The sequence below is a fragment of the Trichosurus vulpecula genome, chromosome 9 (assembly GCF_011100635.1).
Source record: "Trichosurus vulpecula isolate mTriVul1 chromosome 9, mTriVul1.pri, whole genome shotgun sequence".
Taxonomy (NCBI): domain Eukaryota; kingdom Metazoa; phylum Chordata; class Mammalia; order Diprotodontia; family Phalangeridae; genus Trichosurus; species Trichosurus vulpecula.
Window position 1 is genome coordinate 109,647,343 of NC_050581.1, and position 16,219 is coordinate 109,663,561.

The 16,219-nt window shown below is 37.8% G+C and overlaps 1 protein-coding gene across 1 annotated transcript; it reads left to right on the forward strand.

Annotated features, from left to right (window-relative positions):
* The first annotated feature begins 220 nt into the window (after window positions 1-220).
* On the forward strand, window positions 221-14,949 carry LOC118832375 (acyl-coenzyme A amino acid N-acyltransferase 1-like). The gene is made up of 3 exons (XM_036739731.1): window positions 221-683; window positions 11,557-11,759; window positions 14,359-14,949. Exons 1-3 carry the CDS (start codon window positions 221-223, stop codon window positions 14,947-14,949), a joined length of 1,257 nt encoding a protein of 418 aa, XP_036595626.1.
* The last annotated feature ends 1,270 nt before the right edge of the window (window positions 14,950-16,219 follow it).

Below are 16,219 nucleotides of genomic sequence, written 5' to 3' on the forward strand. Positions count from 1 at the left end.
ATTACTTTCTGTAATTTGATCTTTAATAAAAGAATCATTCAATAAGTCTCCAAAAAGATCTGCAATTTTTTCATTATATTTCACTTGTTCATTACTATTTTTACTTAACTATATATGACCTCTAAATGCTGCTTACAATGTATGTTTTTCTGAATTTGGTTTCTTTGTTTTTACTTTTATAGGTCAAGGTATCATTTGCCCCTCACGTTGTACTTTGCCCATGTTCCAGCTGACAGTCACCCCAGAAACAGCTCTTGCTGATGAACCATTGTGCATCAGAGCAGCTGGACTTAACCCTTTTCAGGTGGTAACTTTCAAGGCATCACTGACAGATGAAAAAGGGAAGCTCTTCCAGTCTCGAGCTTTCTACAAGGCTGATGAGGCTGGCAATGTGGACCTAGAGCAAGCAGCTGCTCTTGGGGGTGACTATGTAGGCGTCCATCCCATGGGTCTCTTGTGGTCCTTGAAGCCTGTGAATCCATTTCGGCGACTAATGAAGCAGGATGTAATGAATAGCCCCTTTTATGTTCAACTCGAACTCTATGATTCATTTCTCCACGAGGATTCTCCCAAGGTTCAACCAAAAGCTAGTCAGATGATAGAACGTTGGTTCTCAGGTCCTGGGCTGCAGCGGATCCCAATTAGGGAAGGTCGAGTTCGAGGAGCCTTATTCCTCCCTCCAGGTGGGATTATATTTTCTATTTGTATGTTGATGGTCTGGAAAACTTTCAGGGAACAATAATAATAATAATTTCTTAATTAAAAATTGACAGAACATGGTCTAATGGGCAGAGCACTGGACTTGGTTGAGTCAAAATAACATAAAAATAAAAATAAACAATTCAGTAGCAACCCAAAACTTTACTAGAGGCTTGTGAAGTAAAGAAATCAGAGGCAAGAGAGAATCCCCAGATAAGGAAGATGTAGGAGATTTCTGGTTGTCTATATGGTTGAAAGAAGTCTGACATTACTAAAATGCAAGTTGGATCAAGTAGGAAGCAGATAGTTTATGTACACATTATATAACAAATGAAAGGAGTTACTTCAGGGGTGGTGATTTAAACTACATTTCTCTGCAAACCTAGAATGTGTCATGGCTGGAGAAGGTCTATAATTGTTCAAATTCATTGGCATATGAATTATGAAGAAGGCATTTTCCAGCTTTTTCTCAGATGTAAGCCTAATCCCACCTTCCTTAACACAAGGGATTGCATCTTTATTACCAAAAAAACAAGACCAGCGATCTTTCCAAGTACAGGCTAATTGCATCATTATGTACTTCTAGCTTCTACCACTAAAATAACATATGAACTCTTAGACAAAAATGGTATGTTGGATGAGATCTAAAAAGGATCTGCTTAAAGGTCCCAGTTGTATGGGGAGAAATTTATTATTGATTACTAATTATTGAATAAGATACTAATAAGTACAGTAACATTTTTGCTGCCTTTCTTGAATGTTGCAAAGCCTTTGACTCAGGTTCCATTCTTATGGCTTACTCATATATTGTAAATATAAGAAATTGATCCAAGTATAGTGAAAACACTAGAGGATATGTTTTTGTCATTTAGTTGTTTCAGTTGTGTCCAACTCTTTGTGACTGACCTCGTTTGAGATTTTCTTGGCAGATACTGGAGTGGTTTGCCATTTCCTTCTCCAAATCATTTTACAGATGAGGAAATTGAGGCAAACAGTGTGAAGTGACTTGTCCAAGGTCACACAAGTAGTGCCTGAGGCCAGATTTAAACTCAAGAAAATGAATCTTCCTGACTCCAGGCCCAGCACTATCCACTGTGCTACCTAGTTGCCCCCAGAGTATATGATGGTCATATGGAAAACTTCCGTATTTAAAACATGTCACAAAACAACAATGTCAAGAATGATTGACATGAAATCGGCCATTTTTCTCTTGAGGGAGACAGTTTAAGCCCATTATGGTTCTTCCTATATTTATACTATTATCTTATCTCCTAATCTAAATAAAACTAAGTATGGCTTCCTAATTAAAGGGACATGAGGATTGAACTAAAGCATCTTAATCCCTTGATGTACATGGGCAATATCAAGTTATATGGCTCCACCAAAAAGCATATTAAATGGCCTCCTTGCCTCATGGAATCTTCCCCCACTGATATTAAGATATTTTGTTTTGATAAGTGTAAGATTATTAATGTATAACAATTCAAGCTAGAGCCTGAAGGGTTCAAGCTTTGGACCGATGGAAGAGTGTGATAATCACAAATACTTTGGTCCCTTACAGACAGGTCACATTAAGCATAAATGTATTAAGGAGAAGGCTGTGGTTGAATGCATTAAGAGATTTGCTGGCACACTGAAATCAAAACTGAATGGGGAGTCTACACTTAAATCAATTAACACTTGCCCAATGCTAGTCCTAATGCATGCCTTTGGAACTCTAAAATTAGCCATAAAAGATTTGGAAAGTGTCTTAACCCGTTTGTTCAATATTAATGATACCTAAACCCCGTCACCATAAAGCAGCTATCCAAGGATTACTACTTCTTCATCAAAAAAGCCAAAAGAAGATTGAAATAAATTCTTAAAGTACATTACAAATTGGCTAAAGCCTACAAGAATACTTTAAAATAATCATATATCACTTCCTTGAGTAATAACAGAAGCTGAAATAAGGACCCTCCAATGGATTTACTGAATTAACTCAGTGCTTGGGATGGACCCTCAGAAATAGCTAAGATGAGAAATAGAATCAAAAGGCTATCCATGAGCAATATTTATATGTGTTTAGCCAACAATACTTTCCAGATAAGCAATGAACCATTGGCTGAGTCATGAAGATTTGTTTTTGGAGATGAAGTGTTAATGATGGCAATTCAGGTTCAGGTTGTTATCACTAGAAGTTATAGGAAGGTTATCTTTAAGGAGGTTGGACTTAGCAGTCAGTATAGATTATGTAAGGAAGTGATAGAAACTACAACACAGAAGGTTACAAATATCTAGTAGACATGAACTGATGGTTAGAATCATATACCAAAAGCTCATTCTCTTTTGTAAACTGACATGACAAATTCCTGTCTTAAAACTATAAATTTCAAAATATTCTGGAGAAATCAACCAATAGACTGAACCAGAACTGGACTTATCAGCCTAAGTTGTTGCCCACAATTGCCCAAATGTGACATCAATTCACAAAAACTTTAAGACCAACATTTAATATAGTTGTCACCACACCAAATGTCTGTAATCTCCAAGCTCCACAGATGAAAAACTTTTGAAAGAGAGGCCTAGTTGCAGGACAGGGGGAAGCTAGGTGGTACAGTGGATAGAGTGCTGGCTCTGAAGTCAAGAAGACTCGTCTTCCTGAGTTCAAATGCAGCGTCCGACACTTACTAGCTGTGTGACGCTGAGCAACCCTGTTTGCCTCAGGTTCCTCAGCTATAACATGAGCTGGAGGAGGAAATGTCAAACCACTCCAGCATCTTTTCCAAGAAAACCCAAATAGGGTCACAAAGAGTCAGACACAACCAAACAACAACAAGTTTCAGGTGGAAAAATTGGGATTAGGATGAGATACATATCTTCCCTGTTGTCCTGTCTGTTAGCGGAATTATATTGGGATGGTTTTAATGAATTTATGGAAGATGAATTTACATCATAATACCTTTATTTAAAATATAAATGAGTTATTTTATCTACTTCTGCAATCATCTGTAGAACATTAAATATAAAAGAAAGTTCAATGGTGAATTGTTCCAGAATCATTTCTATGTGGGCTCCTTTGAACAAGATGAAAAGAATGAAAAAAAAATCATGATAACAAAGTTGAAATGATGATGATGATGATAATGACGATGTTAATAGTAACCCACTAAAACACAATCCATTGTCCATGTCTTGAATGGGTAAGATTATTAAAAAAAGGGAATTCCAGGAAGGGTGAAATACTGTGGATTCTCTGTGTGCCAAAAGACCAAGGTAGTTTCTGTGAAAGTCTATGAGGAACTGAAAGACATTGGCTAATTGGACTTTGGTGTTACCACTGATTGGGTTAGTGCCAGCCTGTGTAATAAAACTGATCCTGTGAATCTAAGAACATACAGCTTGGTATAGATAACAGTGTCACAATGATTATGATGATCAACTTTAAGTGGAGTATAGTGTAGCAAGAGCTACTCCTTTTTCTTTTTACATCCCAGGTAAGCAGGATGCATCAGAACAAATCAGAAACACCAGTTCCTACCTACCAGAAATGCTTTAAAGCAGAGGTATGCTGATCACTGACGCAGACAAACTCACCAGTACAAGTGAAATCTAGTGAAGATAAAAACACTTTTGTTATGCGTGAATACACTATCGCAATTGGAAATAGAACTTATTTGGCAAAAGATGTTATAATGTTTTTTGTTGATTATATCCTCTGCTCTGAGGTACATTATGTATTTGGTAATCAGTGCGGGGTAATCATGAGAAATACTTTGTTCCTAAACCCATATTTGGTGAAAAAAAGTGGAAATGGATGAGGTCCTTAAATCTGAAGCACCTGAGAGCATTGTAGTGCTACCTAATGATGAAATGGATGACAAAAGTAATGCCATGGCTTGAATGATTTACAAAAGGAGATAGTTACATGGAATGGAATTTTGATAAGTCTTTTTTGAGGTTGATGGCACAAATCCAATAAGTAAAACAATCATACCAAAAACAGAATCCTTTTGTAAAAGCTAGGATTTCCTGTAACTACCATGAATGAACACAATCTCCCATACTCTGTGACAGAAGGTGCAAAGATATTTCAGGACCAGCACACAAGAGTATATGCTATAGCTTTTATCATGATAAGGGCCATAGGGGAAAAAAGGAGAACAATCATTTATTAAGTGGCTGCTATGTGCCAGGCATTGTGCTAAGTGCATTACAAATACCATATCATTTGGTGCTCACAACAACCCTGGGAGGTATTCTATTATTCTCTTTATTTTACAGTAGAGAGACTGAGGCAGAGGATGAGTGACTTGTCTAGGACCACCTAACTACTAAGTGCCTGAGACTGGATTTGAACTCAGGTTTCTTGACTTCAGGTCAAGTAGGAGTAAAAGTGGAACTATCTAGGCATATTCACAAGGACAGATGTCAAATGCCATTATGGCAGAAGGGGCTTGAGAAAACCATTGAAAATATATGGAAAGACCTAAGAAGATTATATTAATAACTAGTTGGTACATACAGTCTAAAATTTGAACACATATCACTCAAAGGAACCAAAACATAAAAATACAAAATGGAATCTGGATAACCAAAATATTGGAAATGTTTATTGGAAAACTTGACATCTTTAATCAATAATTCAAAGAGAAAGCCAATTAAGGTTATACAAGGAGTCAAAGTTGCACAAAAAAAAAACAAAATAAAAATTCAGCATGAATCCAAAATTATACTTTGGGAATTGAGAAGCAGACATTTGAGGAAAGAACCCAATGATGGAAGATCTGGAACATTTCTCATCATCTCCGTGGTCACAAGAGTTGAATCAAATGTGGAAAACAAAGCCTGTGTGCCATTAATATAATGAATGAAAGCATAGTTATGGCAAAAGGGGTGACTGAAACTCTATCTTCTCTGCAAAACTGGAAAGTAGTGAGGTCATATAAGAGTCATGATTACTGGCTGAAGCACTCTATGTTGGTGCATGAATTACATAAATTATTAGCACAGCACTTTACCAGCTTTATATATTTAATACAAGCCTCCTCCCATCTTTTTTTTAACTGAAAATCATCATGTGTTATTACTGAAAAATGATCACACATGATCTATCAAACTATAGATATCACATCCAGGTACTTTTAAAAAGTATTTACAGCTCGTATAGCTCAAAAACTCATAAATACTTATAGGAAACCAATATATTGACCAAAGAGCAAAAAGAGTGTCCCCAGATGTCCCAGGGATACAAATATCATCAATTATCAACTTGGCAATTATAATGCATCCAAAGTGCGTTAACATTTATACCATCTTTATTGATTACTCCTGAGACTTTCTGCAGTCATATACTGCCTCATTATGTATTGCGAATAAATAAAAAAGATCTTAGCATAGTGAGAATGCTAGAATATTTGCTATTCAAATCAAAGTCTATTCTTTATTTAAAACATAACCGACATAACAGCATTAAGAACAATTATTACAAAGCATGATATCTTCCAGGGAGAGAGTTTAAGCTCATTATGGTTCTACCTAGCCTCAAATCCATTATCACCCCTGAATGTAATTGTGTAAGGCTTTTATTTTTTAAATTTTATTTTTAATTTATGAAACAAAACAAGCATTTCCATAATATAGTACAATAAACAGATGATTGTACATGAGACTGCAAATCTACTATGCACAACTTGCTATTTCTTTCAAACATACAACAAAATTATCAAGTAAATTTCTTTTTTTTCTTCCACCAACCTCCCCCCTACAATGGCTACCATTAGACACAAATATGTATATATACATACATACATACATGCATATATATATAAAATCATTCTATATATACTTCCATTTATCAGTTCTTTCTCTGCATGCAGATAGCATCTTCATATGTCCTTTATAGTTAATTTGGCAATTTATAAGAAACAAAATAACTTATTCACTCTAAGTCATTCTTAAAACAATGTTGCTGGTACTACATACAATGTTTTCTTGGTTCTGCTCATTTCACCCTTCAATACTTTGCACATTTCCATATTTTTCTGTTTTGTATGGCTTTTCAGTCAAAGAGGGAGTTGTACCAAAACATCATAATAATCATTTTATATACATGGATGACATCACATTCTGTGGTTCCACTGAAAAGCACATTAAACAGCTACTTAATCTTATGGAAACTTTCTCCAATAATATTTGTATTTGATCAAAATAAAATTCTTAATGTGTGCCAAGGATAAAAAGAGACTGCTGACTTTGAATTCGAATCCCAAGGTCAAACTGAACCAATGAATGAAGTTGACAATTATATGATACTAAAGATTTTATTTTAGATCTAGATACCTTTTTCCCCATGAAAGACACACTGAGCCAAAGGCTCTTGGGGAGAAAATTGTGGCAGTGCATGTGAAAAACCTAACTGGAATCCTACAGTCAAAGCTTAATGGGAAAAAGATACTTAAGAGCAATTAACTGTCATGAAACAGCCACCAACAAAGACTTTTAGCATGGGAAAATGGACAGCAATTGATCTGGAAAGGAATGCTTGGAATCCTTGAACCTTCTCCTCCCCATGTTATGCCCTGCCCCCCTTTCAGTTTCTCCATCTTGCCCCAGCTCACCCCACTGTTTGTACTCCCATCTCCACGGACCCCACTGTTTGTGTTCCCTTCTCCACGGAAATAATCCTGCCTCAGCTTGTCCCACTGTTTGTGTTCCCATCTCCACGTAAATCTAATTGTGTTCTTTCCCTTTAAGTACCCTCTCTCTTCCCCTACTTGAGGCTGTTTGATTTGAGTTATTACTCCGAACAGTCGCGTGCTTGACTAAATCCACATCCAAATTTATATCCAGGTCTCACTCGCTTTTTTTCGGCACAACACCCAGAGGTCAGTGCATAGATTTCATGGGGTCTATTAAGTTGGATGGAAAAAAATTACATCTTCATCTTAGCATGAAATTTAGCATTTTCTTCAATTATGAATAAAAAAAAAACATTATTATAAGAAGGGAACCATAGGATTTACCAGACTGCTAAAGAGTTCTCTGACAGAAAAAAGCAGTGTAAAGAACCTTTGATCTAGAACAGGGCTGTCCAAAATGTGGCCTGTAGTGCAATGTGTGCAATTTATGTAGCCTGCCTACAAGCATAGAAATTTACATAAATGTTTTAGTAAATGAAGCCGAGCTACCGCAGGGATCTCACTAAAATGGCAAATCAAAATATATTGTTTATTGTTTCAATAAAAACTTAAGGTTGGATGGCCCTGATCTAGAACATGCCCCAGCAAAAACCAGCACTATGTTAATGAAACATGAAACTCATCCCCAAGGAAGGTATAGAAAGATGAACATTTCCTTACCAAAAAAGAAGAAAAGAATTAGTATTCTCGGAACTCATAATAGCATAAAAGTGTATGGAAATAAAGTTTGGAACCAATAGACCTCACTTCACAAAGTAATGGGAATGACTGACAAAGGTATATGCTATTGGATTTGTCTAATGTAACTTAAAGTGATCTATTTATCTCTATACGGAGCCTAGGAAGTGGCTAAGATCTGAGTGGAATCTGAAGGGTGACATCCATATGATCTCAACCAAGAATATGTGGACAAAAAAGTGACAAATGTTTGAATCATGTGAACTTGTATATTAAAAGGACAAAGCTTAGGCTAGTAATTCAGTATCAGGTCACTGACACCAGAATTATAGGGAGATCACTTGTTCAACAGCACTGTATATAAAACTGAGCATCTACTGGGTACCTACAAGACATGATAGGTAGCTAGAGTTATACACCAGAAAAGTACTATTACCCATAAACAAACAGCCAATGAATCCTTCTTTGGTATATTCATATAACCCTTTCTGAATATTGTTGAGAATTCAACAAATAAATTGTATTAGAAGTGCATCATTATGGACAAAACTCTTGCCCACAAATACCTAGGCATAACACTGATTCATAAAAATTTAAGCACAATGATTTTTAATAAATATCACCCTAAATGGAATGAAAAAAATTCAAAGTATACACAACTCATGGAAGGAGTGTGGGAATGTGGGAACAAGATGAGGTAGATGTCATCCTTGCTGTCCTGTCTCTACTGGAGTTGTCTAAAGATGCCTTCAATGAGTCTATGGAAGATGAGCTTATAACCCAATACTCTTATTCAATTGTGAAAAAAATGGTCATTTTGCCTGCCTACAAAATTATCTGCAGAAAATTAAATATAAAAGAAATAGAAGAATAGCAACTTGTCCTTGGACAATTTCTATCTGAACTCAAAAAAAAAAGAAAAGAAAAGAAAAAAAAAGAAAGAGGAAAGACTAAAACATTATAATACGATACGCTGCTATTACTACCAGCACTACCAGTAATAATAATGAGGTTGATGATGATGACGATGATGATAATGATGACAACAATGATCTCATTACCAAGAGGTCAAATTTGAATCATGAAAGAAACCTTCCAATCTTCTAATTATTTAAATAAGGATGCTAAACTGGTAGATGAGAGTAATCCTGAAGATGTAGTTGACCCTGGTTTTTACAAGGCATTTGATAAATTTCATACTATTCTTCTAGAGAAGATGGAAATATGTAGGCTAAATTATCATACAATTAAATGGATTTTAATTGGTTGTAAGACTGCAATGTTTCAATATCAGTGTGGTAGGAAGTCTCTAGCAGAGTACCCAGGGCCGTGTGCTTGGCCCTATGTTATTTAACATGTAAAAAATAACTTGGTTAAGGGCATAGATAGCATATGCATAAAATTGGCAGATGGCACTAAGTTCAGAGGGACAGCTGACACACTGGATGACAGAGTCAGGATACAAAAAGGTCAGGATAATAAGCTAGAGAACTGGCTTGAATCCAATAAGATGATATTCAACGAAGATAAAGTCACAAAAAGTCACCTTCATAAGTACTAGATGAGAGAGGCATGATTAGGTAGTAGTTTGCCTGAAAAACATCTGGGGCTTTTATTGGAAGGAAAGAAACGTGCATTTATTAAGTGCCTACTATGTGCTAGACACTGTGCTAAGCACTTGACAAATATTGTCTCATTTGATCCTCACAACAACCCTGGGAGGTAGGTGCTTTTGTTATCTCCATTTTACCAGTGAAGAATTTGAGGCAGATGAAAGTTAAAAGACTAATTCAGGGTCACATAGTTAGGGAGTATTTATGGTCAAATTTGAACTCAGGTCTTCCTGAATCTATGCCCACTGTTCTAGGCACTGTGGCATCACTTAGCTACATCTGAATTTCAAACTGAATATGAATCAACAGTGTGATGTGGTAACCAAAACAGCTAAGATCTTGGGCTGCATTTAAGAGAGGCATACTTCAGAGAAGATGTCTTTCCATTGGGGAATGACTAACTGAATTGTGGTGCATGAATGTAATGTAATATTACTGTGCTCTAACAAATGACGTGTGTGATGAACACAGAGAAGCATGGAAAGACCTAGATGAACTGATGCATAGTGAAGTAAGCGGAGCCAAGAAAGTGATATGCACAGTAACCACAACAATGTAATTGGAAAGAACCACACCCATACAAGCAAAAGTAAAGGTAACAAAATTATAAAAATCAGACAGGACTCAAATGAAGACAAATGAGAGGACACCCGCAAAGCTACCCCTTTGTGGAGGTAGGAGGTCCACGATGTTATACATGTTTTGGGACTTTTTCCATGACTCAATCAATTGTGTTAGCTTGTGTTTTTCCTCTCTAAAGAATGCGATTTGTCATATGGGATGGCTCCCTGGGAAGGGAAGTGGAAGGGATACATGGGATACTATGGTGATATAAGAAACAGAAAATGTCATTTAAAATTTATTAAAAAAAACACAAAGAAGGACATCCCTTTCAGGAATTAGGAGGTTATGGTTGTCTGTACTGTGCCCGCACCAGACGTCATCCAGAATATTGAATTCAGTTCTGGGTACTGCAGTTTAAATAAGATGTCAACAAACTGAAAACTGTATGGAAGATGGCAACTGGCCTGGGAAAATGTCTTGATTTCATTCTATATGGCATAGATTGAAAGAACCAAGGATGTTTAGCCTGGAGGAGAGAAGACTCAGGGTAATCATCAAAACTTTGTTCAAATATTTGAAGGGCTGTCACATGAGCGATTAAATCTATTATGTTTGGCCCAGAGGACAGAACTAGAAGCAATGAGTGGAAACCGCAAGGAGACAAATTAGAACTGTCCCAAAGTGGAATAGGTTGCCTTGGGAGGTGAGATTCCTTGTCTTTGGAAATCTTCAAGTAGAACCTCTATGGTCACTTACCTGGTTTGTTAGAGTGGGTACTAAATGACTGCTGAGAGTCCCCTTCCAGCTCTCAAATTCTTTCATCTGTTTGCTACTTTAGAGATGTCATTCGTTTTTTAAAAATTTATTTTATTTTTAATTTATGGAATAAAACAAGCACTTCCATAACATAATATAATAAAAACTATGATTGCACATGAAACTGCAAATCTACTATGTACAACTTGCTATTCTTTTGTAAATTTCTTTTTTTCCCTTTTTCCTCCCCTCCCCCTACCCTAGAGATGGCTACCATTAGACACAAATATATATATATATATATATATATACATATATGTATATATACATATGTAAAATTGCTCTATACATGCTTTTATTTATCATATCTTTCTCTGGATGCAGAGAGGGTCTTTCTTCATATATCCATTATAGTTAATTTGGTTATTTATAACTTATAGTGTTAATAACTTATTTGCCATTCATTTTAAACTATCCATATTTTTACATTGTGATCTGCCTTTGATTGGCAAATCTTTTTCTTGTTCTCTTTGTCATTGTTCCTTTGTCCACTCTGTTTGTCTTAGGAGAAGGCCCTTTCCCAGGGGTAATTGACTTATTTGGTGGCATTGGAGGCCTGATTGAATTTCGGGCCAGTCTCTTGGCCAGTCATGGCTTTGGCGTATTGGCCTTGGCATATTTTGCCTATGAAGACCTGCCCAGACACTTATTGGAAATAGACCTGGAATATTTTGAGGAAGCTGCCAATATGCTGATGCATCACCCAAAGGTATCTTTCACTTTCATAATTTTCAGACACTGATTTGAGTCACCGATCTGAATGCTGAATTGGGACCTACTTGTTGGGTACCCACTGAGTCAGAACTCCTCAGGAGTTGTTTCAGGAATCAGGGTTTCAGAGCTGAAAGAGGCCTTAAACATTTCTTAGTCCAGTTCACTTGGTATTTAGTTAGTCACACTGAGGTGACCATGACTGAAATTACCCACCTATGCTAGTCTAGCCTAGGATTTCAAGGTATAAAAATAACTTCATCCTGAGTTAGCCTGGCTGCAGGGTATATCGAATGATAGACACAAAAAGCAATGATGGCCCTACTTATTCACGCAAAAACAATACAGAGAGAACTGTGCCTTCTGTTCTGTTGGGCTATAACCTACCAGGGCCCCATATTTCTCTTACTTGGAGATATGAAGTTGAATGTATAATTATTCTCTGCCTAGACCAGGGTTCTTAATTTTTCTTTGGCTGTCTGATGAAATCTATGGATGCCATCTCAGATGATTTTTTTTGATAATGAAAGGAAATGCTAAATTTTAGTTAAAGATTAGTGAAAATAAAGACATAACATTTTTTCCCCTATCCAATTTCAAGAACCTTCCCATCTCCCAAGTTAAGTATACCTGGTATAGGTAATAGCCTGGCCCACAGATGACCTGTGAATATTGAGGGCTGTATTTTATATTGAGATAGATAAAGGCTGTTTAACCAATGGTGCCAGTCTGACATAGGCCATCCACATTCTAGTCAGTGAAAAGGAAGAGGTGGGTTGGTAGAATCTTTTTGGTCATGTTGGTTCCACTTTGCAGATCCACCACTCATCGCTGGCTGCCATGCTAATGAGACAGTCTCTTCTTCCACTTCATGCATTGGAGTGGACGCAGGTATGAGGCCACACAGCCAGCATCCTCCTCCCTTCCTACTATGGCTTAGAGTGTATTACAGTGGAAAGGACCCTGTATTTGGAATCCAAGGATCAGTCCTTATATCCTGCCTCTCACTTATCACCTGACCTCTCTAGGCCTCATCCTTCTCTGTAAAAGGAAGGGTCTGGATCTGATGACCTGCAAGGTGTCTTCTAGCTCTAATTTTAAGACTCTACAATCCTTGGGAGTCACTGATCACTTATATTCCTCAACTTTTATTTCTATGCAGCAGTATCATTATCATAAAAAAAGTTGTACTGTTTTTTAGAGGCAGCATGGTGGACCAACATGCTGGACTTGGAGTATGGAAAACTGGTTCAAAGCTTTCCTCTGGTGTTTACCTGCAAGTCACTTAACCTCTATGTACCTTGGGCGACTACCTAGGGCTTATGATTGTGGGATCATAGATTTAAATCTGGAAGGGAAGGGGAAGAGAAGGCCATAAGCTTTTGTATAGTTCCCACTGTGTGCTAGACATTGTGCTAAGCACTTTACAAATCAAATCTCATTTGATCCTCACAACAACTCAGTAAAGTAGGTGCTTTTATTACCTTCATTTTATAGTTGGGGACCCTAAGGCAAACAGCAATTAAGTGGTTTGCTTAGGGTCACACTGCCAGAGAGTATCTGAAGCTGGATTGGAACTCAGGTTTTCCTGACTTCAGACTCAGTGATCCATCCACTGCCTTGGATAGCTGTAGTCACCAGTTATCTCTAAAGGAGTGACCTTAGAAGTCATCTAATCTAATGTCCTCATTTTATAGATAAAGAAACTGAGGCCTAGAGAGCTTAGATGACTTGTCCAAGGTCACACAGCAAGTGTCAGAGATGAGATTTGAATGTCGATTCCAAAGGCAGTGGAAGTTATTGCTTGTGTTGATGGAAGGCATTCCAACATTAGAGTTGCCTAATTAGCATACGGTGCTATATTTGCACTGATATTCATGGTGTCTCAAAATCTTGGCGCGGTATTAAGCTCAGTAGCTTAATACTGCACTAAAACTTTTGGAACACCTTATATAGTGAATTTCTCAGTTAATAATCATTTATTAAGGGCCTTTGTGACAGGAACTGTGCTAAAAGCTGGAGATAGGCAAAAACAAAATCATCACTACTCTTGTGGAGCTTACATCCTTTGGGGGAAGAGATCATGTACGTCCCTTAGAATTTACTAAAGAAATACAAAATAAATTTGATAGCCAAAATCCCTGCCCAACATAATGATCACCAATGCTTATTTCAAAAGGCCTAGAGCATCTGGAATTCTCTTAATAGATATTATTAAATTCATATTTCCCCAAGTCTCTAAGCAAAGTTAAAGTCAATTCACTTTAGTTTTTAAACTACATACTATATTGTACATGGTGTATTATGTGTGTATGCATGTGATGGGTATGTTTGTGAAAAGGGATTGGGATGTCATGACATAAATTGTGATTTCCTGCTGCTATTTCCAAAAGGTTGGGGATAATTGCCAGTCTCAGAATGAACTCTGGGGGAAGGGCAGGGTCAATTGTTTGGATATTTAAATGACAACTCCTGGTCAGGATGGTTTACATCTATGCATCTTTTCCCCAGATTTTGGGGTGGTCTTCTTTGTAAAGGATAGATATTCTGACTGGGTTCTCCATTCTCTACCTTTCTTCTCCTTTGGTGTCTTTCAGATCCACAAGTCAGGGATTGGGGTGATCTCAGTAAGTAAAGGTGCAGAGATTGGGCTGGCCATGGCAGTGCACCTGAAACAGGTCGCAGCCACCATCTGTATCAGTGGTACTGCCTTCCATGACACCCAATGCAAATATCGGGATCTTGTCTTCAACCCAATCCCCCACCAGATGGAGTACATCCAGATACATGTGTCAGGGGCATTAAGGATGCGTCACATCATGGGAGACCCTCGAGCTGAAGTCAACCAACAGAGCGTCCTTCAAGTAGAAAAGGCCCAAGGCCATATTCTCTTCATTGTGGGAGAGAAAGATGAATGTCTCAATAGCAAAGCTTATGCTGAGCAAGCAATGGAGCAGCTGAGAAGACATGGGAGAAACAATGGGACTCTACTCTCCTACCCTGGTGCTGGGCACCTGATAGAGCCTCCCTATTCCCCATTGTGCTTTGCCTCATGGAGCCCCTTCCTCTCAAGGCCCCTTCTGTGGGGAGGTGATATTGACTGCCACGCAGCAGCCCAGGAACACTCTTGGAGAGAGATCCAGAAATTCCTCAGATGCCACCTCACTCCTTCCAGGAGCAAACTTTGAAGAAGGAGAAGATTCTGAGGCAAAGAGAAGTTTCTTGGAATGCAGGAGGATGGTTGAAAAGATAAATTTATATAGAGAGAATCCACAGTCATCAACTGACCATATTCTCTATTCCCCCCCTCTTTTTGAATCTACCTTTCTTATCCAATTTCCTTCAACACTGCCCACAAAAGTTTTAATTGTCTCCCTCCTTCCCTTCCTAGCCATCTTTACTCAGAAAGCATTTTAACAGGACTGAAGACTCACTTTTCCTTTTCCTAAAGTGATCTGTGACACAATCAGACAACGAGTGGGAAATCTGGAAGTCTGTATACCTGAGGATATGTCATGGAATGCATTTGTAAATTTTGCTAACACATTGCACGCAGAAATATGTTGAGATGATCTTTTGCAGAATTTTTATTCCTCTTAGCATTTCTCACTTCACTCCCTTGCTTTTATTGACACTTTTTATAGCTACTGCTTCCCCACAAACAGTTCTCTCCACTCTCTCTGCCTCACTAGCATAAGACAAAGAGTCGTCCAACTCCTCGTTAGTCAGAGCCCCTTTCAATCAATCATTCTTCCACCGTCACTCCGAAACATTTCCTCTTGAAGTCCATGCCATCCACTTATACCACGACCTGCCCATCATCACTGGCATTGCCAAAAGAACTTTATGACATTCGTCTGTTGTCATTGATGATTTCAGCAAGATTTGGAATATTGACTCTCTTCTTAGAAAATCTTCCTTTCCTTCCATTTCTCTTACTCCATCACACCTGCTTAACATGTTTATCACTCTCTTCACAAACTTGAGTCCCTTTACTATGCCCTGTTCTCCAAGGCTACCAGCCCCTCTCTGTCTTTATTTATCTTCATACCAACCTGGACTATTTCAATATAGCTCCACCTAACATCCTATCTTTCTTGCCCTTTGACTTTCCCACTTGTCCTCTGTGTCAGTCTCTAATTCTAGGTCCATGCACAACTTTTGGCTACCCCTCCCACTTTTTTCTTTACTCTCATGTTTTCAAACATTGCTAAACGTGTCAAGAAAGCAAGCTGACTGGATTGGATCTCCTGCAAATTCACACTTTCTAGGTTCCATTGGGTTCTTACTCTTCTTGTTCACTGATCCCATAGTCTTTCTTCAAGTACCTATTAAAATTCCCACAGTGGTTTTTTGAGCCCTTTCTGCCCTCTCCAAGCCCATTATCCTCCTCTAGCATCTGTGTTCTCACTTGATTCCCTCACTTCCTACTTGACTAAGAGGATGAAATATGAGCTC